The sequence below is a fragment of the Primulina tabacum genome, chromosome 10, assembly GCF_025594145.1.
Source record: "Primulina tabacum isolate GXHZ01 chromosome 10, ASM2559414v2, whole genome shotgun sequence".
Taxonomy (NCBI): Eukaryota; Viridiplantae; Streptophyta; class Magnoliopsida; order Lamiales; family Gesneriaceae; genus Primulina; species Primulina tabacum.
The window spans coordinates 6,827,733-6,855,596 of record NC_134559.1 but is presented as its reverse complement, the minus strand read 5'-3'; the positions used below and the strand labels follow the sequence as shown (position 1 = coordinate 6,855,596).

The 27,864-nt window shown below is 32.3% G+C and overlaps 3 protein-coding genes across 3 annotated transcripts; all 3 read left to right on the top strand.

Annotated features, from left to right (window-relative positions):
• Positions 1 to 1,908: 1,908 nt before the first annotated feature.
• On the top strand, positions 1,909 to 3,129 carry LOC142504870 (peroxidase 5-like). The gene is made up of 2 exons (XM_075617714.1): positions 1,909 to 2,145; positions 2,297 to 3,129. Exons 1-2 carry the CDS (start codon positions 1,909 to 1,911, stop codon positions 3,047 to 3,049), a joined length of 990 nt encoding a protein of 329 aa, XP_075473829.1. The 3' UTR covers positions 3,050 to 3,129.
• A 3,697-nt stretch (positions 3,130 to 6,826) lies between these two features.
• On the top strand, positions 6,827 to 8,234 carry LOC142505721 (peroxidase 5-like). Its single transcript, XM_075618825.1, has 2 exons — positions 6,827 to 7,079; positions 7,231 to 8,234. The coding sequence occupies exons 1-2, from the start codon at positions 6,834 to 6,836 to the stop codon at positions 7,981 to 7,983; spliced, it is 999 nt and encodes a 332-aa protein (XP_075474940.1). The 5' UTR covers positions 6,827 to 6,833; the 3' UTR covers positions 7,984 to 8,234.
• Positions 8,235 to 10,032: 1,798 nt separating this feature from the next.
• Positions 10,033 to 20,072, top strand: LOC142504789 (ABC transporter G family member 32-like). Its single transcript, XM_075617596.1, has 24 exons — positions 10,033 to 10,709; positions 11,894 to 12,014; positions 12,095 to 12,183; positions 12,265 to 12,349; positions 12,439 to 12,598; positions 12,662 to 12,738; positions 13,381 to 13,434; positions 13,911 to 14,001; positions 14,084 to 14,385; positions 14,459 to 14,740; positions 14,938 to 15,254; positions 15,334 to 15,494; positions 15,590 to 15,693; positions 15,918 to 16,077; positions 16,202 to 16,324; positions 16,468 to 16,559; positions 16,641 to 16,973; positions 17,038 to 17,328; positions 17,654 to 17,737; positions 17,833 to 17,966; positions 18,058 to 18,285; positions 18,558 to 18,729; positions 18,971 to 19,225; positions 19,538 to 20,072. Exons 1-24 carry the CDS (start codon positions 10,435 to 10,437, stop codon positions 19,808 to 19,810), a joined length of 4,263 nt encoding a protein of 1,420 aa, XP_075473711.1. The 5' UTR covers positions 10,033 to 10,434; the 3' UTR covers positions 19,811 to 20,072.
• Positions 20,073 to 27,864: the final 7,792 nt, after the last annotated feature.

The window sequence follows — 27,864 nt, the reverse complement described above, 5'->3', positions numbered from 1 at the left end:
ACGTGTCTCGTGCCATGTCAACCCTCAATAGAAAAACGACTCAAAACAAAAACTTAACATAACTTTGAGGACCAACACCTAAAATTGAATACTTACATGAGCAAAAACAAATTAAAATAGATAAACTTACAAAAATATTTTAGCTATTAACCCAGAAAAATATCCAAATTAGTCTTTTAAATAATTAAATTTTGGACTTGGTACGTTAATTTTATAATCATTGTTATTATTTTTTATTTTGGGCCTATTTAACTAGAGTGCTAATATGACATAAAAACTTGTTAACGTGTATAATGTTATGTCAACACTCCGTTGAAACAAGACTGTACCTCTTCCAAAAAACACACACAAAGTTAGTGTTTCGAGACCAAATTTTAACTATCTAAAGGACCAAAATCGAAACGGGCAAACTTACATGATCAATTTGGTTATCTTGTTCTAGAAAGTGCTGATTTTGATTAGAATGCTGCTCCCTTTGTAATTTAGGATGTTATTTTGTTCAATCCTTGTTGAATTAATTGGATAGGACATAAAGTCGTCTGAATATTTTTATATGTATATAAAAATTGAAATTGACATTGACATTGACGCTGAAAATTGGTGATATTAATGAAATTGATTAGATTCACCTTTCATTAGTCGATTTACTTAGTGCAATTGTTATTAACCACTTAAGGCTTACAAGAAAATTCATATGAGATCGTTTTAAATCTCAATTTTGTGAAAGAAATCATACCTGCATGGTTTATGAAAAAATATTATTTTTTATATCAGAAATATTACTTTTTACTCCAAATATGGCTAGAGTCAACTTGTTTACTGGATACCTACTCGCTTATTTTTAACAATGAATGAGATTTACGATATTTTATAATGAATTATTGATAAGATGTGAAATGATAAGTAAGACCATCTTCAACCATTAATTCTATTTTAGTGCAAGTTTTGCACTAAAATAGTTGAATGTTTGTATTAAATTCAACATTCAACTTCAACCAATTTATTTCAAATCTTACACCAAAAAGAATATTATCGAAATATTCTTTTTATTTTACTTATATTAATCGTTATATTTTGTATTTATATTTGTGTTAGAATTAATATTTTCAGTTGTTATCTTTGTATTTTTACAAATCATATTATTGCATTAAAAAATTTCATTTGTATTGAGTTATTATATTATTAATAAATCATTAAATCAAACCATTAATTAAATATTTTTAATTAATATAAATAAATAAATATTATTTAAAAACCTATTTATAAATTTATTTTATTAAATATTTTTAATGTTTATTTTTAGATATCTCATTATTAAAAATATTTTATTATTACTTAAATAATATTTATATTTAAAAAACAAATAAAAAATAAATACATATTTATAATAATTAAAACAATATATATATATATATATATATACAGTTTTGATATGCTGCACACCTACCGTGCACACCTATGTGAGCACCGATAAGATGTCACTCACCCATTGGATACGCACTCAAATCTAAATGTGCAAGCATGATATATTCAAAATACCAAAGTTTTTAAAATAAAAAATTAATTGGTTGACTTATTATATATATACACAATAATAGTGACAGATCCAATAAGTCTAATTAAAATAAAAATATACGACTCAGCAGAGACAAGTTGGATGTTAGTGGGCATCAAGCTCAGATTTAAGCATATAAGAAATGGTTGAAACTTGTGACATCCACACAAGTCAGTCCTTTTTTAAAACCAAAATGTTTTGCATACGCCTCTTCTGCTTATAAATACTAGCAATCAATTCTCCATATTTCATCGCATTTTTGTCTTGAAGTATTTATCTAAATTAGAGCCTGAGATATATATATATATATATATATATATATATATCTTTTTTTCAATTAATACATGAACAAAATGGCTAAATATTACAGTAGCAAATTACTGATCACGTTTCTTTCCTTTCTCGTTTTATCTTGTTCGGTTTCTGCGGTGCCATCGAAGTTGCAGTCGCCATTTAGGGTGGGATTCTACAGCAAATCTTGTCCTCAGGCAGAATTCGTCGTGCAGAAGTACGTGAGCAAATTCGTCAGGCTTAACCCTGGCCTTGCTGCTGGCCTTATAAGGTTACATTTCCACGATTGTTTCGTCCGGGTACGGCTTCTGGTCTTAGATCTTAATCACCATTAATCTTGATTTTAAATGTCCTCAATTGGTTAAAATAGACATGATGTTAAATGTGTGTGTGTATCATTGTATTGCAACCTAATCCTATGCAGCTCATTCATGTTTACGTACATTTCAGGGATGTGATGCTTCTCTGCTGTTGGATGGACCAAATTCCGAACAGGAAAGCATCCCAAACAAGGGAAGCCTGCGCGGCTTCGAGGTGATAGATGCGGCCAAAGCCGAACTGGAGATCCGATGCCCCGGTATCGTGTCTTGTGCGGACATTCTGACATTCGCAGCTCGTGACAGCGCATGGAAAGTCGGGAACATATACTACGACGTCCCATCTGGTCGGCGTGACGGGAACGTCTCCTTAATACTCGAACCCCTTCTGAACTTGCCCCCACCATTCTTCAATGCATCAGCTCTCAGAGACAACTTCGCCAGAAAAGGGCTGTCCCTGGATGAAATGGTGACACTCTCCGGCGCACACTCCATCGGCATTTCGCAATGCTCTTCCTTCTTGAATCGTCTCTACCCGACCGTCGACCCGACCCTTGACCCTAAATATGCTGCATTCTTGAAAAGAATCTGTCCACCCCCAGTTAATGGAACGACAACAGCAAACCCTGCAGTAAATCTCGATTCTTTCACCCCTAATGTTTTGGACAACAAGTACTACGTGGGTTTGAAACTGAACAAGGGTCTTTTCACCACGGACCAAACCTTGTATAACAGCCCTTTAACCAAGAAAATTGTCTTGAACAACGCTCAACATGGACATACATGGGCTACGAAGTTCGCAGCCGCCATGGTGAAGATGGGGAAGATCGAAGTGCTCACCGGAACTCAGGGTCAGATCAGGAGAAACTGCCATTTTGTGAATTAACTGACCGGAGCTGCTATTTTAGCATTTATTTGCAATTTGCATTATTGTTTGATGATTTGATTATTTGTCTTGTATTCTTTGTTCATGCCTGAAACTTTGCATTTAAACATTTTAATCTTTTTCAATAATCTTCAGTCTTTACTCAGCTGTGCGACTGAATTAAACATTATCATTGTCGACTTTGTGATCATCAAGTGGTTTAATTTAACAAGAATTAATATTGGCTCGTGAGTAAACAATGAGCAAACGTAAAAAGTCAGCATAATTTAATTTATACAAAATAAATAAAAAAATAAATAAGTGAGCCTGCCATCAATGAAAATTCTAGAAGGTACGTATCTGGCAATCTATTTTTATATGACTTTAAAGACGATAATTAATAAATGATAGATAATAGACAGTAGATTAATCACACTGTTATGATGGTAATTAGGAGTTCGGGTTGGGATGAAGTAACGGCATTAAAAAAAATTTCAATCCAAACCCGAAAGCAACCTATCAACCCGATATGATTTTTTACCATGCAACATTTTTCTTTTATTGTTTAATGAATAATTAAATATAAAATTCAAAAACATAATAATATTTAATTCAAAAATATAATAAAAAATATCGCACAAATATGATAAAATGTTTCATAGGTTTATTTAAATTTAAGAATATAATTATCTAAATTATTAGTTACTCCACAAAAGAAACACTAGTTTAAAAATACAAATATTTCCCAAAATAAATATACATGATGAAAATTTTATGATATCAATATACAATAAAAAAAACATTCAAACATCATGACAAAATAACTTTCAAGTTTCAAACTCCATTTTTCATCGTTCTACACAATTTAGTACGAGTCAAACCTTGAAAAAAATATATAAATGGGTCGGTTGTTCAGGTGAGTTCGGGTTGATGGGTAACCCGATTCTCAATTCAGATCAAGCCGAACCCAATCCAACCAAATTTTTTTTGGTCAACTTTCGTGTCAAACTCGATCCGAACTAAATCAATAAACCCCCAACTCTAACCCTTTTTCGTATCGACTCTTGTTGGGTTGGCGGGTTGAGTTCTTTTTTGACACCTCTTATAGTAATACACAATATTGAAATGATGGAATGAGTAGGCATATGATACCTAAATAAAATTTAGAAAAAATAATCAAATTGGTCTTGTAAGTTTGTCCATTTTTTATTGTCCTATAAGTATTCTATTTTGATTTTAATTATGTAAGTTAGATTATGTTTAGATTTTTAGTCCTTTTTCATAGATTGCTGGTGTAACATCGAAAAATCCGACATAACATCGAAAAATGCCGATGCGACACCGAAAAATGCTAATGTGTCTGGCGCCATGTCAACCTTCAATAGAAAAACGACTCAAAACAAAAACATAACATAACTTTCATGATCAACACCTAAAATTGAATACTTACCTGAGCAAAAACAAAATAGATAAACTTACAAAACTATTTTAGCTATTAACCCAGGAAAATATTTAAATTAGTCATTTAAATAAATAAATTTTGGTCTTGGTACATTAATTTTATAATCATTATTATTATTTTTTATTTTGGGCATATTTAACTAGAGTGCTAATATGACATAAAAACTTGTTAAAGTGTATAATGTTATGTCACCACTAGTCCACTATGGTGAAACAAGAATGTACCTCTTCCAAAAAAACACACACAAAGTTAGTGTTTTGAGACAAAATTTTAACTATTCAAAGGACCAAAATCGAAACGGACAAACTTACATCATCAATTTGGTTATTATCCTATCAACTTTAGAAATGTTTATATTGAATCATCCCTTGTTCGAGAAAGTGCTGATTTTTGAATAGAGGGTTGCAACCCTTTGTAATTTAGGATGTTATTTTGTGCAATCCTTGTTGAATTAATTGGATAGGACGTAAATTTGTCAGAATATTTTTATATGTATATAAAAATTGAAATTCTTATTGATATTGATATTGAAATTGACGCAAAAAAGTGGTGATTTGAAATTGATAACTCACCTTTCATCAATCGATTTACTTAGTGCAATTGTTATTAACCACTTAAGGCTTACAAGAAAATTAATATGAGATCGTTTTAAATGTCAATTTTGTGAAACAAATCATATCCACATGGTTCATGAAAAAATATTATTTTTTATATAAAAAATATTACTTTTTACTCCAAATATGGATCGAGTCAACTCGTTTACTGGATACTTATTCGCTTATTTTTAACAATGAATGAGATTTACGATATTTTATAAATGAATTATTTATCAGATGTGAAATGATAAAGAAGACCATCTCCAACCATTAATTCTATTTTAGTGCAAGTTTTGCACTAAAATAGTTGAATTTTTGCATCAAATTCAATATCCAACTCCATCCCATTATTTCAAATCTTACACCAAAAAAAATATTCTCGAAATATTTTTTATTTTACTTATATTAATCGTTATATTTTGTATTTATATTTGTGTTAGAATTAACATTTTCAATTGTTATCTTTGTATTTTATTGCATTAAAAATTTTCATTTGTATTGAGTTATTATATTATTTATAAATCATTAAACCAAACCATTAATTAAATATTTTTAGTTAATATAAATAAATAAATATTATTTAAAAATCTATTTATAAATTTATTTGATTAAATATTTTTAATTTTTATGTTTAGATATCTCATTATTAAAATAATAAAATAAATATTTTGTTATTATTTAAATAATATTTATATTTTAAAAATAAATAAATAATTTAATACATATTTATAATAATTAAAACAAAAAATTTTAAAAAATTTAAAAAAAAAGTGCCTCTGCACCAATTCGGCGCATAGGTGGGTAACACAACCTCCATTGGAGCACCGTTTTGGTGCAAAGGTCGGAGATGTCCTAAATGTCATTAATTACAGTCGCAATAGCCTTATATGGGATTTGTAATGATATATATTATGTATGTGCTAAAATATTGTCGTTTAAAAAAAATAGTGATTCGTGCTCGTTTGAAATCCTATTTATTTATTTTTCATATATTTTTTCCGGTTCATTTAATTCTAAATTAAATAATTTATACAAAAATATTGGATATCACATTTTTCACAAAAAATTATTTATTTACCAAAATATCATATATAATCACTTTCGAAGAATCAAATCAGCATGCGATAAACTTTGATATTTTAAATAGATTGCATAGATACAAATACAAACTTTAGGGTAAATTGGAAGAAAATACGAAAAACTTATTCTTAAAACAAAATTAAAAATAAGAATCAATTTTTCAGTGATCGCAAATACTCACTTATAAATGGTCAAGATAGAATCATTTTTGCCAACTTTCCCTCCTCTCTACGCAGTCAAAGCTAAATCATGTGCAAGCATGATATATTCAAAATACCAAAGTTTTTAAAATAAAAAAATAATCGGTTGACTTATTATATATATACACAATAATAGCTAGTTACAGATAATGGTACCCAATAAGTCTAATTAAAATAAAATATACGATTCAGCAGAGACAAGTTGGATGTTAGTGGGCATCAAGCTCAGATTTAAGCATATAAAAAATGGTTGAAACTTGTGACATCCACACAAGTCAGTCCTTTTTTAAAACCAAAATGTTTTGCATACGCCTGTGCTGCTTATAAATACTAGCAATCAATTCTCCATATTGCATCGCATTTTTGTCTTGAAGTATTTATCTAAATTAGAGCCTGAGATATATATACATATATATATATATATATATATATAAATATATATATACATATATATTTTCAATTAATACATGAACAAAATGGCTAAATATTACAGTAGCAAATTACTGATCACGTTTCTTTCCGTTCTCATTTTATCTTGTTCGGTTTCTGCGGTGTCATCGAAGTTGCAGTCGCCATTTAGGGTGGGTTTCTACAGCAAATCTTGTCCTCAGGCAGAATTCGTCGTGCAGAAGTACGTGAGCAAATTCGTTAAGCTTAACCCTGGCCTTGCTGCTGGCCTTATAAGGTTGCATTTCCACGATTGTTTCGTCCGGGTACGGCTTCTCGTCTTAGATCTTAATCACCATTAATCTTCATTTTAAATGTCCTCAATTGGTTAAAATAAACATGATGTTAAATGTGTTTGTGTATCATTGTATTACAACCTAATCCTATGCAGCTCATGCATGTTTACGTACATTGCAGGGATGTGATGCTTCTCTGCTGTTGGATGGACCAAATTCCGAACAGGAAAGCATCCCAAATAAGGGAAGCCTGCGCGGCTTCGAGGTGATAGATGCGGCCAAAGCCGAACTGGAGATCCGATGCCCCGGTATCGTGTCTTGTGCGGACATTCTCACATTCGCAGCTCGTGACAGCGCCTGTAAAGTCGGGAACATATACTACGACGTCCCATCTGGTCGGCGTGACGGGAACGTCTCCTTAATACTCGAACCCCTTCTGAACCTGCCCCCACCATTCTTCAATGCCTCAGCTCTCAGAGACAACTTCGCCAGAAAAGGGCTGTCCCTGGATGAAATGGTGACACTCTCCGGCGCACACTCCATCGGTATTTCTCAATGCTCTTCCTTCTTGAATCGTCTCTACCCTACCGTCGACCCGACCCTCGACCCTAAATATGCTGCATTCTTGAAAAGAATCTGTCCTCCCCCAGTTAATGGAACGACAACAGCAAACCCTGCAGTAAATCTCGATTCTTTCACCCCTAATGTTTTGGACAACAAGTACTACGTGGGTTTGAAACTGAACAAGGGTCTTTTCACCACAGACCAAACCTTGTATGACAGCCCTTTAACCAAGAAAATTGTCTTGAACAATGCTCAACATGGACATACATGGGCTACGAAGTTCGCAGCCGCCATGGTGAAGATGGGGAAGATCGAAGTGCTCACTGGAACTCAGGGTCAGATCAGGAGAAACTGCCATTTTGTGAATTAACTGATCCGAGATTCGGAGCTGCAATTTTAGGATTTATTCGCAATTTGCTTTATTGTTTGATGATTTGATTATTTGTCTTGTATTCTTTGTTCATGCCAGTTTCTGCTTTGCATTTTAATTCTGTTTTCATCGGTCTCTACTCAATTGTAGGACTGGAATAATACCGAGTCGATATCATTGTCGATTTTCAAGTGGTTTTGTACTTTTATATTTGGCCTCAAGTGAAATCTATTTACATTCTACCGTTTTTACGTATGCCTTTTGCTCATAACCAGATTCCGCCATTAACATTGACCATTTATATCATAGGTTCATAACCTTGCAGAAATATACCTAATTATATGATATTCAACTAGGAAATTGATTATTCAAATTTGAATATTGAAAATGGATTGGTTAAAATATTGATAAATATTTGCAATCAAACAAAATGCCGATAGGAGAAACAACTGAGATAATTAGTTAATGTGAATAGAGAACTTGATCCCATGAAAGATACCAATAATTAAGAAGTGAGGTCAACCTCTAGAATGTTTTTTTATGATATTTGATTATGTTACTTATATTTTGAATTTTATAAGTTAATATATATTTTAATTTATATACCTTTTTTTGTTTTTAAAAGCTAACTACTACTAAAAAAATTATAATTTCGCCCCCCTAATTAATATTTCTAGTTTTGTCTCGTTCCATAGTCCATACACAAATTGTCAGATTGAACGTTTGTCATTTTACTAATTTATAGGGAATAGTAAATGTATAACTTAAATATTTTAAACTATTTTACAGCTCAAGTACCACGTTTTTATCGTTGTCTCATTAGCTAGGGACAATTATTACACAACACGGACTATATATAAGGATGGACAAAAATTTGTATGAGACGGTCTCACGGGTCGTATTTTGTTAGACGGGTCTCTTATTTTGGTCATCCATGAAAAAAGTATTACTTTTTATACTAAGAGTATTACTTTTTATTGTGAATATCGATAGGGTTGACCCGTCTCACAGATAAAATTCGTGAGATCGTCTTACAAGAGACTTACTCATATAAATGATGCTATAATCATTTTCCCCTTCCTTTTGTTCTTCGTTATCTATGTGCTTATTTTTTTGGTTCTTCGTTCATTATTTTAGTTGTCTTTATACCATTAAGTACATTATTGACGCCTTTTCATTATTTCATGATAGCAAAAAATTCATCATGAAACACATAATATTCATTCCGCCCAAAAAAAAAAAAAACAATAATATTCGTATTATAAAAACATATACAACACATTATATTCATATGTTATTATGTACCCGGAACTGCTAATTTTTACGATTGAAAAATTATACAAGGATAAAAAAATTGAAAATTTGAAGATCTGAGAATTTGAGAACATGGTTGTTGGTAGATATGGCTAGTTCATGCAAAGAAGGAAAATATCCCTATCTTCATCTATTTCAAAATAATTAAAAATAGTTTATTGAACCAATAGATAACAATAATATAGTATGTAAATAATATATATATATATATATTCTATTTTATTAAAATCGAAGACATAATAGTAACTAACTAACAATAATATAGTATGTAAATAATATATATATATATTCTATTTTATTAAAATCGAAGACATAATAGTAATTACCTAGAAAAGACAACAATTTTTTTTTCAATTTTACCCTTATATGATACTAATACTACACTTTTATTTTTTGTTTTTTTTAAAAAATTTCAACATATATTTTTATTTTTATTTTTTTTATTTCAAACATTCAAATATCAATTTAGTCCCTTCATAATTTGTGAAATTTCACTTTAATTCATCGATAATAATAAAAAAAACTGCACACGTGTATAGAATAATTAGTATAAATTAAAAAGAGCCTAATTAGGAAAGAAATGCATGAGCTGCATGCGGCCCGCCATTTTGTCCTCCAGTAGAGCTGCATTTAATGCTTCACTGTCCAGTTAACTGTATTCAATATTACTCCCAACTCCTTCCTAACCACGATCCCCTTCCCCCACGCCCCTTTAAGGCCTTAAAATTCAACAACTCGGTACTGCTAACATTAAATTCTGCGATGGCGAAGGTTTCCCGAATGCATGAGCTCTTGTGATGGGCAGTTTCTTGAAAAGAATCAAGAAAAAACCCAAAAAGAAGGAGAAATCAGAAAGCAAATTGGATTATGTAAATAATTACGTAAATTGGCAGAGAGAAGAGAATTTAAGGAGCCGTTAATGCGATGCATTACTCAACCAACTCGTTTGACTGCATTTTCCCATTTCTCATGTGCTTTTTTCTACTGACATTTAATGAATCCACCTAACAGAGCCAGCCGTAAAGTCCCTTTACTCTCTTCAACACCGACGTACTTTCTTTGTGAAAGTCTCTACATATAGCCAGGGCCATTATCATTTCCCATTTGGCCCATTTTCTTGGTTTCAGCTGTGGATAGATGTGGAACTCGGCAGAGAATATAGCCGCGCGTTCGGAGTCATTTAGGGAGGAAGGGGACGATGAGGAGGCGCTGCGGTGGGCGGCGCTAGAGCGGTTGCCGACTTACAACCGCGTGAGGCTCGGCATTTTCCGCAATGTGGTGGGGGATTCGAAGGAGGTTGAGGTGCACAAGCTCGAAGCTCCAGAGCAAAATGTTATCTTGGATCGGTTGATTAAGTCGGTTGATAGTGACTGGGAGAAGTTCTTCACTCGCATGCGACGCCGTTTCGATAGGTATATTATCTAAGTATTTTTTTTAAAAAAAAGGGAAGAACTGTATAATTGATTCTTGAACCCGATATTTTGATTTTGATTCATAGATGATTCAAATAAAACATCATAAAATAGGTATAGTGTCACACACAAATTTTTTTCTTTTTGACTTATTTGGTTGTTGACCTTATATTGGATTATTTGTTCTTTCTGACTGTGGTAGGATTAGACTGGGCTATTTTCTTTGGAATTATGATAATAATAATAATCGTTTGATTCTTTATTATGGTCCAATTTCCTAATTGGGTTTTTACAGAATTGGGCAATAGATTTTGAAAAACATGAGTTTGTAAGTAGTAGTTGGTAGAATTTGATGCCAAGGTTTATTGCAAAATAATCAAATAACAAATTGAAGATTTTCTTGAACTATATGATTTTGGGTGCTAGATTCTCAGGAAACTAAAGTTGTCACAACTCACTTTAATGGGATTTCCTCCATTGATCAAGAATTATCAAATCGTGGTTCTGTGTAAACAGTTTGGTGGATGGCTTTCATCCTACTGAAAACTGGTGTCGATTATCAAATTGCTAGTCTCGTTTCCGCGTATCTGCTGTTTGGATTTCTAATTAATATGGAAGATTGGAGACCCATTAACCTTTTATGAATCATTATTGGATCATAATGTATCATTTGTGAGCAAGAGAAGATTAAGGGTGAACGATCAATAGGAATGATAACTATTCCATATATTCTTCAATGTTCTGGTTGATTAAGGCATGCGTAATATAACCAGTAAATCTATCTTTGCTCCTTCAAACGAGTACGAGAGTGTATAATCCAGTCGACATGGCATGGCAAGGCAAGGCCTCAACATCACAAAAAAATTGGACTCAAATCCTGAATGGAAATCTGTTATACAGGTGCCCGTTTTTCAATAATAAGATAGTAATGGATCTTTATTAACAAGATGCTAATAAATCTTCGGTTCTTTTGGAAGCCTAATGTATTTCATAACTATCACTGCACACTACACAATGTTGGATGATCTCACATATTTCTTAGTTCTTATGAACAATTTCGTTGGAAAATAGCTCAATTTATGAGATAAACTGTTAGCGTACCGGAACCAGTAGTGGAGTTTTACTACTTGAAACTGCTCACAACTGATTATTATTTCAACTGGAATTATATTATGGCATTTCAGAGTTGACTTGGATTTCCCGAAAGTTGAAGTGAGGTTTGAGCATTTGACAGTTGAATCATTTGTTCACCTTGGTAGCAGAGCTTTGCCCACAATATCGAATTTTATCATCAATATGACAGAGGTACGACTTACGCAATGTTGAATTAGTACCTGATGATCGTGTTCATTGTCTGACTTTTGTTTCTAATTGTGCTATTTAAGGCCTTATTTAGACAGCTGAGGATATATTCTGGTAAGAGGAGAAAGCTGACAATTTTAGATGATGTTAGTGGGATAATTCGACCTGGAAGGCATGTCCTGGTTTTTTTTCCCATTCATCTACTAGAGGATTTGTTCATATGTCTAATGTTGTTGCTTTATAACCTCTTTAGATTAACATTATTATTGGGTCCTCCAAGCTCTGGAAAGACGACTCTTCTTCTCACCCTTGCTGGACGTCTCAACTCTGATCTTCAGGTACATTAATTTGTTAGTAATGTCGTCATATATAATACTTTCACCGACATGGAATTGACTTCTGAAAGAAAAAATTTGATCTGTTTAAGATGTCAGGTAAAGTAACGTACAATGGGCATGGGTTGAATGAGTTTGTTCCGCAAAGAACATCTGCTTATGTTAGTCAACAAGATTGGCACATACCAGAGATGACAGTTAGAGAAACCCTCAACTTTTCATCTCGTTGTCAAGGAGTTGGGTATAAATATGGTAAGCCAGATAGTATTCTTATATATTAGATCAGGTACATGCTGACCCTGAAAGTTGTGACAGATATGCTTCTGGAACTTTCAAGAAGAGAAAAGCTTGCTGGAATAAAGCCTGATGAAGATCTTGATATATTCATGAAGGTAGATGAATATGCAAGATGTAGCTTTTCTTTTCTAAGAGATAAATTTCTAAAACTTGGGAGACTGTCTGATCAAACAGACAATAGGAAAACAGCCTCACCTAGACAGTCTGTGATCTGCCTTTTGTTCAAATTCCTCCTACACATCATATATTTTCCTACATCGACGATCACTTCATGTTATATTCAATCGTTATAATTCCTGCTCATTATCCACTCTTGGATAGTCTTCAGTTCGATACCTTTCAAGATAGCAGTTAAGAGATTTCTTTTACTAATTAAGAGACCCTATGAGTCGTAGAGCAGATGAAACTAAAACTTCTAACATCAGTATTTACGTATGATGCACTCTATAATAAATTCCAGCCTCTAGTTACATGCACAATTCTGTACAATTTAACTTGGCCCCATTCGCTTTAGTTCATTGATCATATTTATTTATGTGTTCACTTCGACAAATCCCACTTTCGAAGTACCCACAAAGCTGAAGGTAGAGTATTTAGTAGTTATTTGTTGTTTTCTTTAAATATATTTTAACTTTATAATGTTCTCAATTTCAGCAGCTTATTTTGCAGTCACTTAATGTGAGTTGAAACAATCCCACCTAAAAAATATTTAAAGTAGCTTTCTTATTATGATTCAGGCGCTGTCTTTGGAGGGGAAGGAATCAGGCCTTGCGGTGGAGTACATCTTGAAGGTATTTTCTTGATGTTAACCATTAATAATGTTTGGATTTGCTAAAATATTTATATTATCCTTTGACAATGGGAGAAACATCTTACTATAAGCTTGTAGAAATTTAGTTTTTTTTTTTGACAATGGGAGAAACATCTTGCTATAAGCTTGTAGAAATTTAATTTTTTTTACTTTGTCTTCATTAAAGCTGCTGATTTACCGAGTATAGTAATTACTGCTTCCATTCGCTGCACATTTCTATTCTGTCTCCTGCCATCCTCAAGATCTATGATAAAATTCTGTCCACTTTTCATCCCCTTATCTTTACATTTCAACTTTTTAGGACACATTTTGCTAATCTGTGACACTCGTGATTTAATTTTTTGTAAATAATAGCATACGAAATGTAAGATGATTGACTTTTGAAAGTGTGTTTTTTAAGTTCATATATGCTTATTAGTTATTAACGGTCATTCTAAAAACATTTCGCTCTCAAAGATTTTGGGATTGGACCTTTGTGCGGATACCTTTGTTGGAGATGAAATGCTTAAAGGGATATCTGGTGGCCAAAAGAAGCGCCTGACAACAGGTTTTGTTGATATTATAATTTCTTTGGGTTGATGATTGTAGATTATGCAAACACAAGCTCATTTACCATATCCATATGACAGGTGAATTATTGGTCAGCCCGTCAAGAGTGTTATTCATGGATGAGATATCAACAGGTCTTGATAGTGCCACTACATTCCAAATAATCAAGTATCTTAAGCATTCGACCCACGCGCTTGATGGAACCACTGTGATTTCTCTGCTTCAACCAGCACCTGAGACATACGAGCTATTTGATGATATTATTCTCATGTCTGAGGGCCAAATGGTGTACCAGGGACATCGTGAAGGTGCCCCAGAGTTCTTTTCATGCATGGGATTTCATTGCCCAGAGAGGAAAAATCTCGCGGACTTTCTTCAAGAAGTGGGTGTTAGATTATATGTAGGTTGATGGTCCCTGGGATTTTAATTATTCAAAAGATTTTTCTTTTTTGCAGATCGTATCAAAGAAGGACCAAGAGCAATACTGGGCTCGTCTTGATCTTCCGTATCGGTACATACCAGTTGCTAAATTTGCTGAAGCTTTTCGCCAATACAACATTGGGAAGAACTTATCTGAAGAGCTGGATACCCCATTTGATAAGCGTTACAGTCATCCGGCAGCCTTGACGACTTCTCGTTATGGTGTCAGGAAAACTGAACTGCTTAAAATCTGTTTCGACTGGCAGTTGCTGCTTATGAAACGGAATTTGTTTATCTATGTATTTAAATTTATACAGGTAATGTCATTACTAAAGTTTTTTGACAAGCATATCTGTAGAAATATATTCAGTCGGACTGTTAGAGAGTAAACATGGTCTTTGATCATGTCTTTAGATCTTCAGTTCTTTTTTTACTGATTCTCTACAATGATGATATGTGAAATCCTTTATGACGTATGTTCACCTGATACATGTATTGGACTTGCTTTTTCCAGCTCCTTCTGGTTGCTCTGATTACAATGAGTGTTTTTTGCCGTAATACCATGCATCATGATACAATTGATGACGGGGGCCTTTATTTAGGAGAATTGTACTTTTCCATGATCATTATGCTTTTCAATGGCTTCACAGAGGTTTCCATGCTTGTTGTCAAGCTTCCAGTTCTGTACAAGTACAGGGACTTACACTTCTATCCATGTTGGGCTTTTACATTTCCTTATTGGCTGTTGAGCATTCTAACGTCCCTAGTAGAATCAGGTTTCTGGGTGGCAGTGACGTACTATGTCGTTGGATTTGATCCAAATATTACAAGGTGAGACTTGTTTTTAAAATTTTTATGGATGATGATGAACAGCATGCTGACAATCCACCATTAATATCCAATCATGCAGATTTCTTCGACAATTCTTGCTTTTCTTCTTTCTGCATCAAATGTCTCTTGCTCTTTTCCGTGTGATGGGTTCCTTGGGCCGTAACATGATCGTGGCAAATACTTTTGGATCCTTTGCGATGTTGATAGTCATGACTCTTGGGGGATATATAATTTCAAGAGGTAAAAAACACTCTATGGCTCCCTCATCTAGATGTTTTGACCTTTCTTAAGATGACCAAAATTTGATAGTTCATCTCTTCAATAAACTTTGATAGATAGGATCCCTAGTTGGTGGATCTGGGGATTTTGGATTTCGCCTTTAGCTTATGCTCAAGATGCTGTTTCTGTGAATGAATTCCTTGGTCATGCCTGGGACAAGGTACCTATTTCTTATCGTCGGGATTTGAACATAACCCGTATTTGAGATGTCTAATACCAATTATATCTGTTCTATATCAATGAATTTGAAGAAAGTAATTTTAGAAGAGTACAGAGATACCATGAGCATGGACTAAATACTTAAATTATGCATGTTCATGTTATAAATTCTTTTCCATCTTGAATATACTGTCAACCGATTTACTGAATCTCTTGTTCATGTAGAGAAGTGGAGACAATTCGAATTTGTCACTAGGCAAAGCATTACTCAATGCTAGAAGTGTGTTCCCAGAAAATTACTGGTACTGGATTGGTGTAGGTGCATTGATCGGTTACATAGGCTTATTCAATATCCTTTTTACCATTTTCCTCTGGAACCTGAACCGTGAGCTCTAACCTCCTTTAATACTCTAAATCACATCTTGATTTATCTTTTAAGCACCATCCTTCTATAGAATAATGATATTAAAGTTTCTTTTTGTTCTGCTTTATTTTAAAATACCCTTAAGCTCTTGGGAAGCGTCAAGCTGTTGTCTCTAAAGAAGAACTCCATGAGAGAGAGAAGACGCGGAAAGGAGAACCTATTGTCATCCGTCTTAGAGACTTTCTACAGCATTCTGGCTCATTTGCTAGTAAGATTATTCAAGTTTCTCAGTTTACGTGCCTGGTGGACAGGCCTCACTTTACTTGCACTTCACGTTTTCTGCCTATTCACTGTGTTTGTTTATAAGTAGCATTCTAACATTTGCTCACCTTCGTTTACTTGGCAACTCAGAGAAGAGTTTTAAACAAAAAGGAATGGTGCTTCCTTTCCAGCCACTTTCTATGTCTTTCAGCAATATTAATTACTACGTGGATGTGCCCATGGTGTGTATGTTCTCCATCAATTATCAAATATCATCATCTCAATTTTTTTTCTTACAATAGACTGTATCCTAATTATTTCAGGAACTAAGGCAGCAAGGAGTTCCAGTGGATAAATTGCAATTACTGAATAACATAACTGGAGCATTTAGGCCTGGTGTGCTCACAGCTTTGGTTGGAGTTAGTGGTGCTGGAAAAACCACCCTTATGGATGTATTAGCTGGGAGAAAGACTGGTGGAGTTATTGAAGGAACCATCAGTTTATCGGGTCATCCAAAAAAACAAGAGACTTTTGCCAGAATATCAGGGTACTGTGAACAAAACGACATTCATTCTCCCTGCTTAACTGTTCATGAATCACTTCTGTTCTCTGCTTCGCTACGGTTGTCCCCAGATATAGAGTTGGAAACACAAAAGGTATAATTAATGGTGATTGCTGTTTGTAAATCTTTTATGAGTTAATAATCAGTCACATTTGCAGGCATTTGTTGAGGAGGTGATGGAACTTGTGGAACTTATTCCATTGAGAGGAGCGTTAGTAGGCCTACCCAGAGTTGATGGATTATCAACAGAGCAAAGAAAGCGCCTTACTATTGCCGTTGAACTGGTAGCCAACCCTTCTATTGTATTCATGGATGAGCCCACATCAGGCTTAGATGCGAGATCTGCAGCCATTGTGATGAGGACAGTGAGGAATATAGTGAACACTGGAAGAACAATTGTCTGTACGATTCATCAGCCTAGCATTGACATCTTTGAATCCTTTGACGAGGTTCTACTTATCTCTATCTCTCCAGAGATCTGACTTTTGTCTCTCTATTTACGTACAAACGTTCTACTTTTGGCTAGTAAGGATACATATACATGAGTATTTAATCTAAAAATTACATTTTATCAGGTAGTTCCATTTAAAATACATTTATTTTTTAACAAACCTTTTTTTTAAAGAGTAGAAGCTCTAAAAGTCACCTTCTTCGTTTTGGCTTTTTTAGGAGCTTTTAGTATTGATTGGATGCATTTCACTTGTAGATTTTGTGTTGTTGATCATATTGATAGGTGTTATGCCTTGGTTGTAATTATGTCGTCCTACGCTGCAGCTTTTATTTATGAAACGGGGTGGAGAGCTCATTTATGCCGGTCCACTTGGTCCAAAGTCTTGCGATTTGATCCAGTATTTTGAGGTCTGACATTATGTGTTTTGTCTTTTCAATTTGGTACAATAGTGTATCATGCAACTGTCATTGCAAACTCATGCTCTGTACTTTTATTTTGTTAGGATATTGACGGAATACCAAGGATCAAAAATGGATATAATCCGGCTACATGGATGTTAGAGGTTACATCACCAATAGAGGAAAGCCGCTTGGGTTTTGATTTTGCTGAAATTTACCGAAGATCAAAACTATTTCAGTGCGTCCAACCGAAAATAGTTTTACCATTGAATTTGAATTTTTGTGGGCATTCATAGTGTTTTCACAAACTTGTCTCTCTATTGTTTTAGATATAATAAAGAGTTGGTCGAGAGGCTGAGCAAGCCAAGTGGCGATTCAAAAGAGCTTAATTTTCCTTCAAAGTATTCTGTGTCATATTTCGACCAATTTGTGGCTTGCCTTTGGAAGCAGAACCTGTCTTACTGGCGAAACCCACAATACACCGCAGTTCGCTTCTTCTATACAGTAATAATATCATTGATGCTGGGATCCATATGTTGGGGATTTGGTTCAAAAAGGTCTGTACATCACACTTGTGATTCTATTAGTATAAAATAGTACAGCTGGAGCAAGCTTGCTTGATATTGATCATGTCTCAAGAAAAAAAGCCAAGGTTGCTCCAACAAGATTAGATTCATTTAGATAATAAAATATAAAATATTATCGTTTTTTTTTTTTGACAATCATTGTTTAAGTGTAGCAACTTAACGCTAAAATGTTCCCCGTGTTACTAAAATATATCTACTGTATCTTATAGTTTCCCAATTATATGTTTCTTAATGTATTGTAGGGACACACAGCAAGACATATTTAACGCTATGGGATCAATGTATGCAGCAGTGCTGTTCATCGGAATTACGAATGGCACTGCCGTTCAACCAGTTGTTTCTGTTGAAAGATTTGTTTCATACAGGGAAAGAGCAGCAGGAATGTATTCGGCTTTGCCATTTGCATTCGCTCAGGTGTTGCTTTCGCTATTATTTAGAACAAGTTTTAAAAAATATATATTAAAATAGATTTGTAAAATGCATGAATTATGAAGCCAGAAACTGTGGCCTTGTACTGCTGTGCCTTTAACTTCTCTTTAGAGAATATAAGAACTTTTGTTTTTCAATTATCATGTCTAAATATAAAATCTGTTACGCTTTTTTTTAAAAAAATAAAACTAGAAGGCGTTGTTTAATAAGTCAATCTCTCCTGCAGGTTGCTCTCGAGTTTCCTTACGTATTCGCCCAGACGATTATTTACTGTGCAATTTTCTATTCAATGGCTTCCTTTGAGTGGGCTGTTTCCAAATTTTTGTGGTACTTGTTCTTCATGTACTTCACAATGTTGTATTTCACCTTTTATGGCATGATGACAACTGCTGTCACACCCAACCACAACCTTGCGGCCATTATTGCAGCCCCATTTTACATGCTTTGGAATCTCTTTAGTGGATTCATGATACCTCATAAGGTAACAAAGTAACGCCGATTCGATCAAAATTACGTTCTTTTACTTTTATTTAATCTGTCAAAACTTGGAAGTCAGTTTGCTTAGTTAACCAACTTATGATCAAACACAATGTGGGGAGAGAAACACTTCTTGTATAACATTTAATATTGGATGTCCGAGTTTCGTATGTATTTCATGTAAGACTTACTCATGTTTTTATGTACATACCTCACAAGAACTGTTTTTCGAAGTGTAATATAGACATAGACCAAACCTGAGTTGCCCTCCTTTCCCAATATTCTGAATGTGAATATCCTTTTACTACTGCTACAGAGAATTCCGATATGGTGGCGATGGTATTATTGGGCGAACCCCGTTGCGTGGAGTCTGTATGGCCTCCTAGCTTCTCAATATGCTGACAGTGAGAAATTGGTGAAGCTTTCTGATGGAATCCAGTTAATATCAACAAGGCTATTAGTCAAGGATGTCTTTGGTTTTAGGCACGATTTCGTCGGCATAGCGGGAGTTATGGTGGTCGGGTTCTGCTTGTTATTTGCTGTGATTTTTGCTTATGCTATCAAAGCTTTTAACTTCCAGAAGAGATAAACTGGTCAGTTGGTTATTGATCGATCGATCGAACCGGTAAATATTACATACGTCGGTATATCTTTTTTATTCTTTTTACTCTTGCATTGTAATAAATTTGTAGTTTTATTTTTCCTGTTGTTGCAAAAGACGCAACATTTCTTACTCTCCCATCCATAAATACAGTGAAATTGTTCCTTGACCACGAGGATGATATAGATTTGTGTTGATGAATATGTTTTAACATTAGATTAAGATAAATAATATATATGATTTTGTTGTACTTAGTGTGTGTCTGAATGTTACTATTCACCATATGATTGAATTTATCACAATTTCGATTATATTTCAACAAATATCACTCATACTTTTAATTTCAAATTTGTATGTTAATCTGATACTAATGTCTCAAGTTTGAGATAAAGTTTGGGTTTTGAAATTTAATTATGATAGATGTGATCCGGATGAATTGGGTGAGCATGGTGGGGACAATCCATCGGATCTGATAAGAATTTGTTTAGGAAAATGAGCAAGGATTATGGTTTCAACTGTAAGATGCAAACAAGGAAATGAACTCCTGAATGGGCACCGGAGGAGTGTGAAGTGGTCACTCCGATGCTTAAGTCGGCAGGTTAAGATGAATGGATAAAAGGTTGTGTATATATGTGAATATACGTGAATGCCAAGAGCTTGGAAACCAGAATATCTTACCCCTTGAAATGTAAATCATACATACTATTTATTATAGGAAAGAAAGTGATGAGTACATTGTTTTCAATGCTTACTTGTCACTTGTAATTTTAGATGTTGACTTTTTGTCACGCCGTCCTACTTTTTCCATCGTGTTACGTCAGTAGGATTTTGTCAGGAACGCTTATCGAGGTAAGATTTTACCTGCTCTCGCACTCGAGTGCGGCACTGTTATCGAGGTACCCAGGTAAACATCATCGGGAGCTTATATGAGAGCTCGGGCTTCTGGTAGTCCGGAGAGAATTTGTCCCGGGCATCCACCTGCCCGGCTTTAGAAGAAGCAGATTGACCCTGATTTGGACTATCCATTTAATATACTGGGTCATCTATGACCCGGGCTCTTACGAGAATTCCAATGATAAATCGCTTCCGCTCCTCGACAAAAGAAGAAAAAAAAGGTTGTGTAGAGTGATTGAACTAATTGTCCTTTTGACTCGTTCATCTCGGCTTCCAAATTGCATAATTTTTTGGGAAAATGTAACCGATGACATTAATCAAAATAGTCATTGTCTCATACATTAATTAGATCCTATTTGTTTTAGTAAAAGAAGAATAAATAAATAAAATATTTGACCAAGGTTTCTCGAGTCTGTAATTTACATTTTAGTCTATGTCAAATTAATATATTTTAGAAAATTAAAATGATCTATTTGTATGTTTATAACCGAATTTTAAAAACCCAAAAAATTTCACTCCTTAACTTTCTTTCATGGGCTTCTCCTCAAAATCTCAACTAAAATATTATTGTAAATTTAAATTACTCTCCATTTAAACATTTATTATTTTTCCAAAATTATGTTTATTTTTTTAACTACTTGTTTTTATTGTCACTTTGGATAGAAGTTGGACATAGTAGTTAGGTTTTTTTTTTTTTTTTTGTTGGAGGAGGAGATTGTTACCGTTACAATTACAATTAAGTTTCGAACCTTAGAACTCGTTTTGAACTTGGAACTTGGAGTTAGATGAACTGTAAGGCATCGACTATTTATTGAGTTGATAGATTAGAAAAGTGAGGTAGAGGCCAAATTTTTTCAAATATTATTTCGCTTTTATTTTGTATTAATTTGTCAGAAATTGTTAAGGAGAAATTTGTCAGAAATTGTTAGATGAACTGTAAGTCATCGACTATTTATTTCAACTCATAAAAAATATTATTTTTAATGTCAAAAATATTACTTTTAATGTTATGTATGAGTTGGGTCGACTCGTTACACAGATAAAGACTCGTAATATGATCTTACAAGAAACATACTCATTTAAAATTTTTAGGTTGCACAATCACTACTTTTTTATAATTTTGATAATACAAAAACTCATATGAGACCGTCTTTCAACCGTACTCGATTAATGAAAAAATATTATTTTTATATCAAAAATATTATTTTTACTCTAAATTAACACGTTTTAATTTTTTTCTCAATAATAAGTTTCTTTTTTTTAGTCAAATATTTACAGATTATAGAGAGTAAAAAAATGAAGACACAAAGTCGATGTGTGTATACATAATATTATATGTAAAACTTTAGTCGAAATAATATTATGCGTAAAATCTAAGATTCATCTTTATATCATGTTAATTATCCCACATCGGTTGGCTTAATAACTTGGGAGTTGTATATATGGGCTTGGACAATCCCCCCCCTTGAGCTAGCTTTTGGGGTTGAGTTAGGTCCAAGTCTCATTCTTAACATGATATCAGAGCCCAGGTTCCACCGTTATGTGTTGGACTGCCTATAATTAGGCCACATGTTCTGTCCATAATTGGGTCATTTGCAAACTCCACGCTCCAGATGTTCATTCCTGGGCGTGAGAGGGGTGTGTTAATTGTCCCACATCGGTTGGCTTAATAACTTGGGAGTTGTATATAATGGGCTTGGACAATCCTTCCCCCTTGAGCTAGCTTTTGGGTTGAGTTAGGTCACATATCATGAAGCAAGTGACATGATATTAAACATTTTGAGCTTATGTTCTTGATTTATATGTTTAGCAGTGTTTTAAATTATAAATCATAGAATCATAATAAATGAAAAATTATTGATTAATGGATTCGGCATAAACATTGACAAGCCCAAATATCGTCAAAATTATATTTTGGATCTTGTAACTTAAACGTTGTTTATTTTAGTCTTGTAATTGGTTAATTAATAGTTTCAGTTTATTAACTTGCCTTTTTTAAAAAAGAAAAAAATTTAGTCCTTTTCATTAACGGAGTGCTAATGTGACATCAGACACGTAAGAAATGTATGTCACAACGTCTGTATGTTACAGTGGACACGTTATTATTTTCTGATGTCACGTCAACACTTCGATTAAATATGACTAAAATTGAAAAAATAATTAGTAGACTAAGACCGTAAATTGATCGAAAAATTACTGATATTGGGACCGTATACAATTTTTGGAGTTTATATCGTTTTCTAGTTTTTAAGGATTAGAATTTATTTTAATAAAAATATCAATATTAGCTATGTATATATAGAGGTGTGATATTTATAGTCTTATATACTTTGTTGAATCAATTATACAAATGTAATTATGTTTTAACTATCAATTTTAGTCATTTTCGTTTTCATTATTAACTTTTTATATTTATGTTTTTAAACACATACATGTTATGAGAGATTTATAACCATATAGTCACAATAAAAGAAAATGATATTCGTTATTTAATTATCCGATTTAGATGAAAAGGACTAAATCGATCATTGAAATATAACTGTAGGATTATAATTGATTCAATAAAATATATAAGAGACAATATCAAACACCAATACAGAGATGGCCTTAAAAAAAATTTAATAGCTCGAATTATGTAGACCGGAGTAGAAAGATCCGGTAAACAGATCCAGATAACCGTAGACAACTAACCCGTAGTATTGAGCTTTTATAGATAAAGAGCGTCAAATAATTAAATTGATCTTATCACACATCAAATACACATGCAATTAAAATTCTCTTATATTTTTTAGGTCGCAATGATGATATTTTCTTTTTACTAATATAAATATCATTTTTTCACATGTCTCAAATATTTATCCAGTATCTATATTTCTTTATTCTTTTATCAGTATATCCATTTTCATTATATAACTATATAAGTTAGTTATTTCCAACAAATTTTTATATAATATTAACTTAAATGGTTAGTTAAATAAGGTAAAACAATTATTTCTTCGGTAAAACTTATTTTTCAATAATTTTTAATGATTATGTCTCTTGTGAGACGGTCTCACGAATCTTTATCTGTGAGAGGGTCAACCCTACCGATATTCACAATAAAAAGTAATACTATTAGCATAAAAAGTAATATTTTTTTATGGATGACTCAAATAAAAGATCTGTCTCACAAAATACGACCCGTGAGACCGTCTTACACAATTTTTTGTCTTTTTAATATGCGTGAAAATAAAAATAAACCTACATATATATGATTAAGAGATTATAGTAGTTATTTCTTGTATATAGACAAAATATACCCAGGGACATTTATATGGAACCATTGACTTATTTTATTGCTTTATTTTGGTTGTAAATGATTTACCAAGCTTTTCACCAACTTTTCGCGTTTCATGACTTTGTTCGATTTGCTTTACAAAGATCCATTTTTCAACTTAAAAAATAAAACTATATGTCACTCTTTTATTTTTATTTTTATTTTTGTTTTATTTTTTAAAATATATTTTTATATATTTACATCTCACAGCGTTGTCAATAATTTTGATTCAATTTTTCATTACTCCCAAAAAATATTCTATTATTAGATTGTATTCTAATTTAATATTAAATAATCTTCAAATAATTTTTTTTAAAAAAAAAACTGGATAAAAGAAACGTACTCTTAATTACATGACACGACATTGCATAATTAACAATTAATAATGTTAGATTAATTGTATTATGATTTATGCATCACGTTTTTATATACTTCTATAATTAATTAATTAATTAATTAGCATAACGTGAACTATTTTTGTATTTTGAGTGAAAATTTCTTGGAAATCTCATACAAAATACAATCCAATCTATTTATAATATTTATTTATTGGGCAATAATTATTTGTTCAACTTATTTTTTCAGTTTTGGTATTTAATTCACTGAGTTTTCAAAGTTTGTTTTGGTACATTAGTTTTTAATTTTCGATTATTTTGGTCAAATGAATGATGTGACATCGAAAAATGCTGACATGACATCGAAAATTTCGACTTGTTGGATATCACGTCAGCAATCAAAACAAAATAGCCAAATATTAGGAAGTTAATATATCGCACCAAACTTTGACATCAAAACTCAAAATTGGGCAAGTTAGTTATGAACAAAAAAATCATTTTCTCTTAAAAACGAGGGTGAATATTTGATATGGTAATTTATACTTCTAAATTTATTTAACATATAACATTATCTATTTTGGCATTTTGAGTTAAAATTACTTGGAATCTTCAAATAAAATATATTCCAAGATATTTATATTATTTATTTTTATGTAAGCAGTAATCACATAGATATATCTATTTATGTAAAAATAATAGATAGAAAATATTATTCTTGTTATAAATATATTCTTATTGTAGATGATTACTTTATTTAGTTAAATTTGAAAATTTTGTAATCAAGATAAATATGACAAGATAATATATATAAGATTTGTATGTTGTAATATTTCCATATAAATAGTGTGATTGTGTTCATTCTAAATTGCACTTGAGTATTGACGCATTCTCTATTTTTTTTACAAATTCTCTCTACACATCTCTCTTTCTTTTATGGTTTATAACACGTTATCAGCATTATGTTATAAACAACTGAGGATGAACATATTTCTCATTCTCTTGATGATATTGTAATAGCACAACGTGTTGTCAATACTCAATTTTATGATATATTTGTTAGTGCTCTGGAAATTGCACAATTATAATTATTTATATACTGGTGCCTATGAAATATAATGATGTTGATGGCTCTAAAGTAGCACAACATGATTTTATTTTAAGAGAAACTCGTGATTAAGATATATAAGATTAAATATGAGATCTAAAGAGATTCATGATTTGAGAATCTAAAGAGATTCATGATTGAGATTTGTTATGATCTATAATTATTATTGAAAGATAGATGTATATCAAAGTATATCCATATTGATCAAAATATCAAAGATTTGTTAATATTCATGAAGAATATTTATATAAGATCCAAGACTTGACAAGATTCTTGAGGAATATTAATTTAATGTCCTTTTGGTTGAATGTTTTTTGAGGATCTTATGAATCGAGAAATTTATTACAATTTCTTAAAAAATATCGACATAAGATCTTATTTATATTCCTAAAGAATGTGACTAAAGATCTAATATCTATCAAAAGAAAAGGCAAGATCTATTATTAGTCACTATTTTATTATTGGCAAAAACTTGTGTGAGACGGTCTCACGGGTCGTATTTTGTGAGACGGATCTCTTATTTGGGTCATCCATGAAAAAATATTATTTTTTATGCTAAGAGTATTATTTTTTATTGTGAATATCGGTAGGGTTGACATGTCTCACAGATAAAGATTCGTGAAACCGTCTCACAAGAGACCTACTCTTTATTATTTGTAGTGACTTCATGTTCAATGATGAACTACATATGCTAATTGATAAAATATATATGAGTATTGTGAGACCACGATGTTTGAAAGAAAATATATGGCAGTGAAATCACAACGTCATCAATCGAAAAAGAAAATAATGATGAAGCCAAAAGTTTCAAGATCAATAAATATGAAGATTTTTGAATCAAATAACCAAATTTTTTTTATAAATTCTTATCCATGGCTTATCAAATTTGATACCACTATTATAAGCTCAAATATGCAGAAATTCTCGTATTATCTTGAAAGAATAAATAATGGGGGCCCATGAATCATAACTTGATGTTTGCGAAAATACTTTTTGAGAAAAAAATTCAGAATATATAATCAAGACAAGCTTCATTAAAAAAAAGAATATGAATATCAATTTTATGATTATAAATATATTGGTTTAGTCGATTTATTCCGCCTCCAATCAAGTATTGAAACAATTGATTTATGTGAGACAAATGTACTAGAATAAATATCTTGAAGAGATTGTAGATATGTTGAAAATGATTTGAATCTTATGATCAAATAATTTGAGCAATGAGATTTTTATGATGCAATTTTTCATTTGTTATTCTTGTAAAATGATATTTCCAACATTGAGGGGGAGGAAATAGAAGCTAAAAAAATAATTTTGAGATCGATCCCAATATAGTATAAAGTGAACATGAGAGTTCACATATTATTTGGGATCAAAATGATATAATTATTCATGTGTTTTTGCTATAATGTAAAATGAGGATTATCTTGCAATACAATTTGCAGTGATTGTCAATAAAAATGATTGAAAAATGGCTTGTGAAATATGAGCACACTTTAGCTCATAGTTTCTAACCCAAAGTCGATTATGAGAAATTATTTTCAGTGGTCATAGATGGATTAATTTGACACTGATATGTATAGAAATCCTCTTAGGATTCCTCTTAGGATTTGAGATGTCAAATGGATTTAGATTCAACTACTATTATTTCAATAGAACATGTCATTATACAAATTAAAATGATCACATGCATCAACTTTTGGCAAATCAGTGTACAAGTTCGGAATACGAAGATTTGACGATTTTAAGTGATGCTTGTAATAGGGGGAGCAGTCAAAATTGTACTCTTTTTCCTCGTCTATTATCTTCCCATGTGATTTTTCATGATAATGTTTTTAATGAGACAATTAACAATTAATGAGAGATGTCATACTCTTTTTCTTTCACTAGGATTTTGTCCCATTGAGTTTTTCCTAAAAAGGTTTAAACGAGGCACATCTATCATCGGGAAGACAATTAAAGAAAATATCTATTGATGTATTCTTTTTCTTTCGTTCAGATCTTTCTCAATGTGTTTTACTGACAAAGTTTTAACGAGACATCATTGAGTCCCGATGAAGTTTCTAATTATCTATCTTGCCAAATGGATATTTGACGAATCAACTGTTTCTGCGAAGAATCATCTAAGAGGGAGTGCTATAAATATATTCTTATTATAGATGATTACCTTATTTAGTTAAATTTGAAAGATTTGTAATCAAGATAAATATGACAAGATAATATACATAAAGATTTGTCTGTTGTAATATTCCTCTATAAATATGGTGATTGTGTTCAATGAAAATTGTACCTGAGCATTGACTCATTCTTTTTTTTTTTCTCTCTACACATCTCTCTTTATTTTATGGTTTATAACAATTCTTTTGCTTTTAGGTTTGCTTCGATATATTAT

Bases quoted from the DNA above. Each gene is read 5' to 3' on its own strand.
- LOC142504789 (XM_075617596.1), top strand. From the start codon at position 10,435: ATGTGGAACTCGGCAGAGAATATAGCCGCGCGTTCGGAGTCATTTAGG. The intron at 13,435-13,910 runs GTATTTTCTTGA...TCGCTCTCAAAG, and splicing joins CGGTGGAGTACATCTTGAAG to ATTTTGGGATTGGACCTTTG. The intron at 15,255-15,333 runs GTGAGACTTGTT...CCAATCATGCAG, and splicing joins TTTGATCCAAATATTACAAG to ATTTCTTCGACAATTCTTGC.
- LOC142505721 (XM_075618825.1), top strand. From the start codon at position 6,834: ATGAACAAAATGGCTAAATATTACAGTAGCAAATTACTGATCACGTTT. The intron at 7,080-7,230 runs GTACGGCTTCTC...CGTACATTGCAG, and splicing joins TCCACGATTGTTTCGTCCGG to GGATGTGATGCTTCTCTGCT.
- LOC142504870 (XM_075617714.1), top strand. From the start codon at position 1,909: ATGGCTAAATATTACAGTAGCAAATTACTGATCACGTTTCTTTCCTTT. The intron at 2,146-2,296 runs GTACGGCTTCTG...CGTACATTTCAG, and splicing joins TCCACGATTGTTTCGTCCGG to GGATGTGATGCTTCTCTGCT.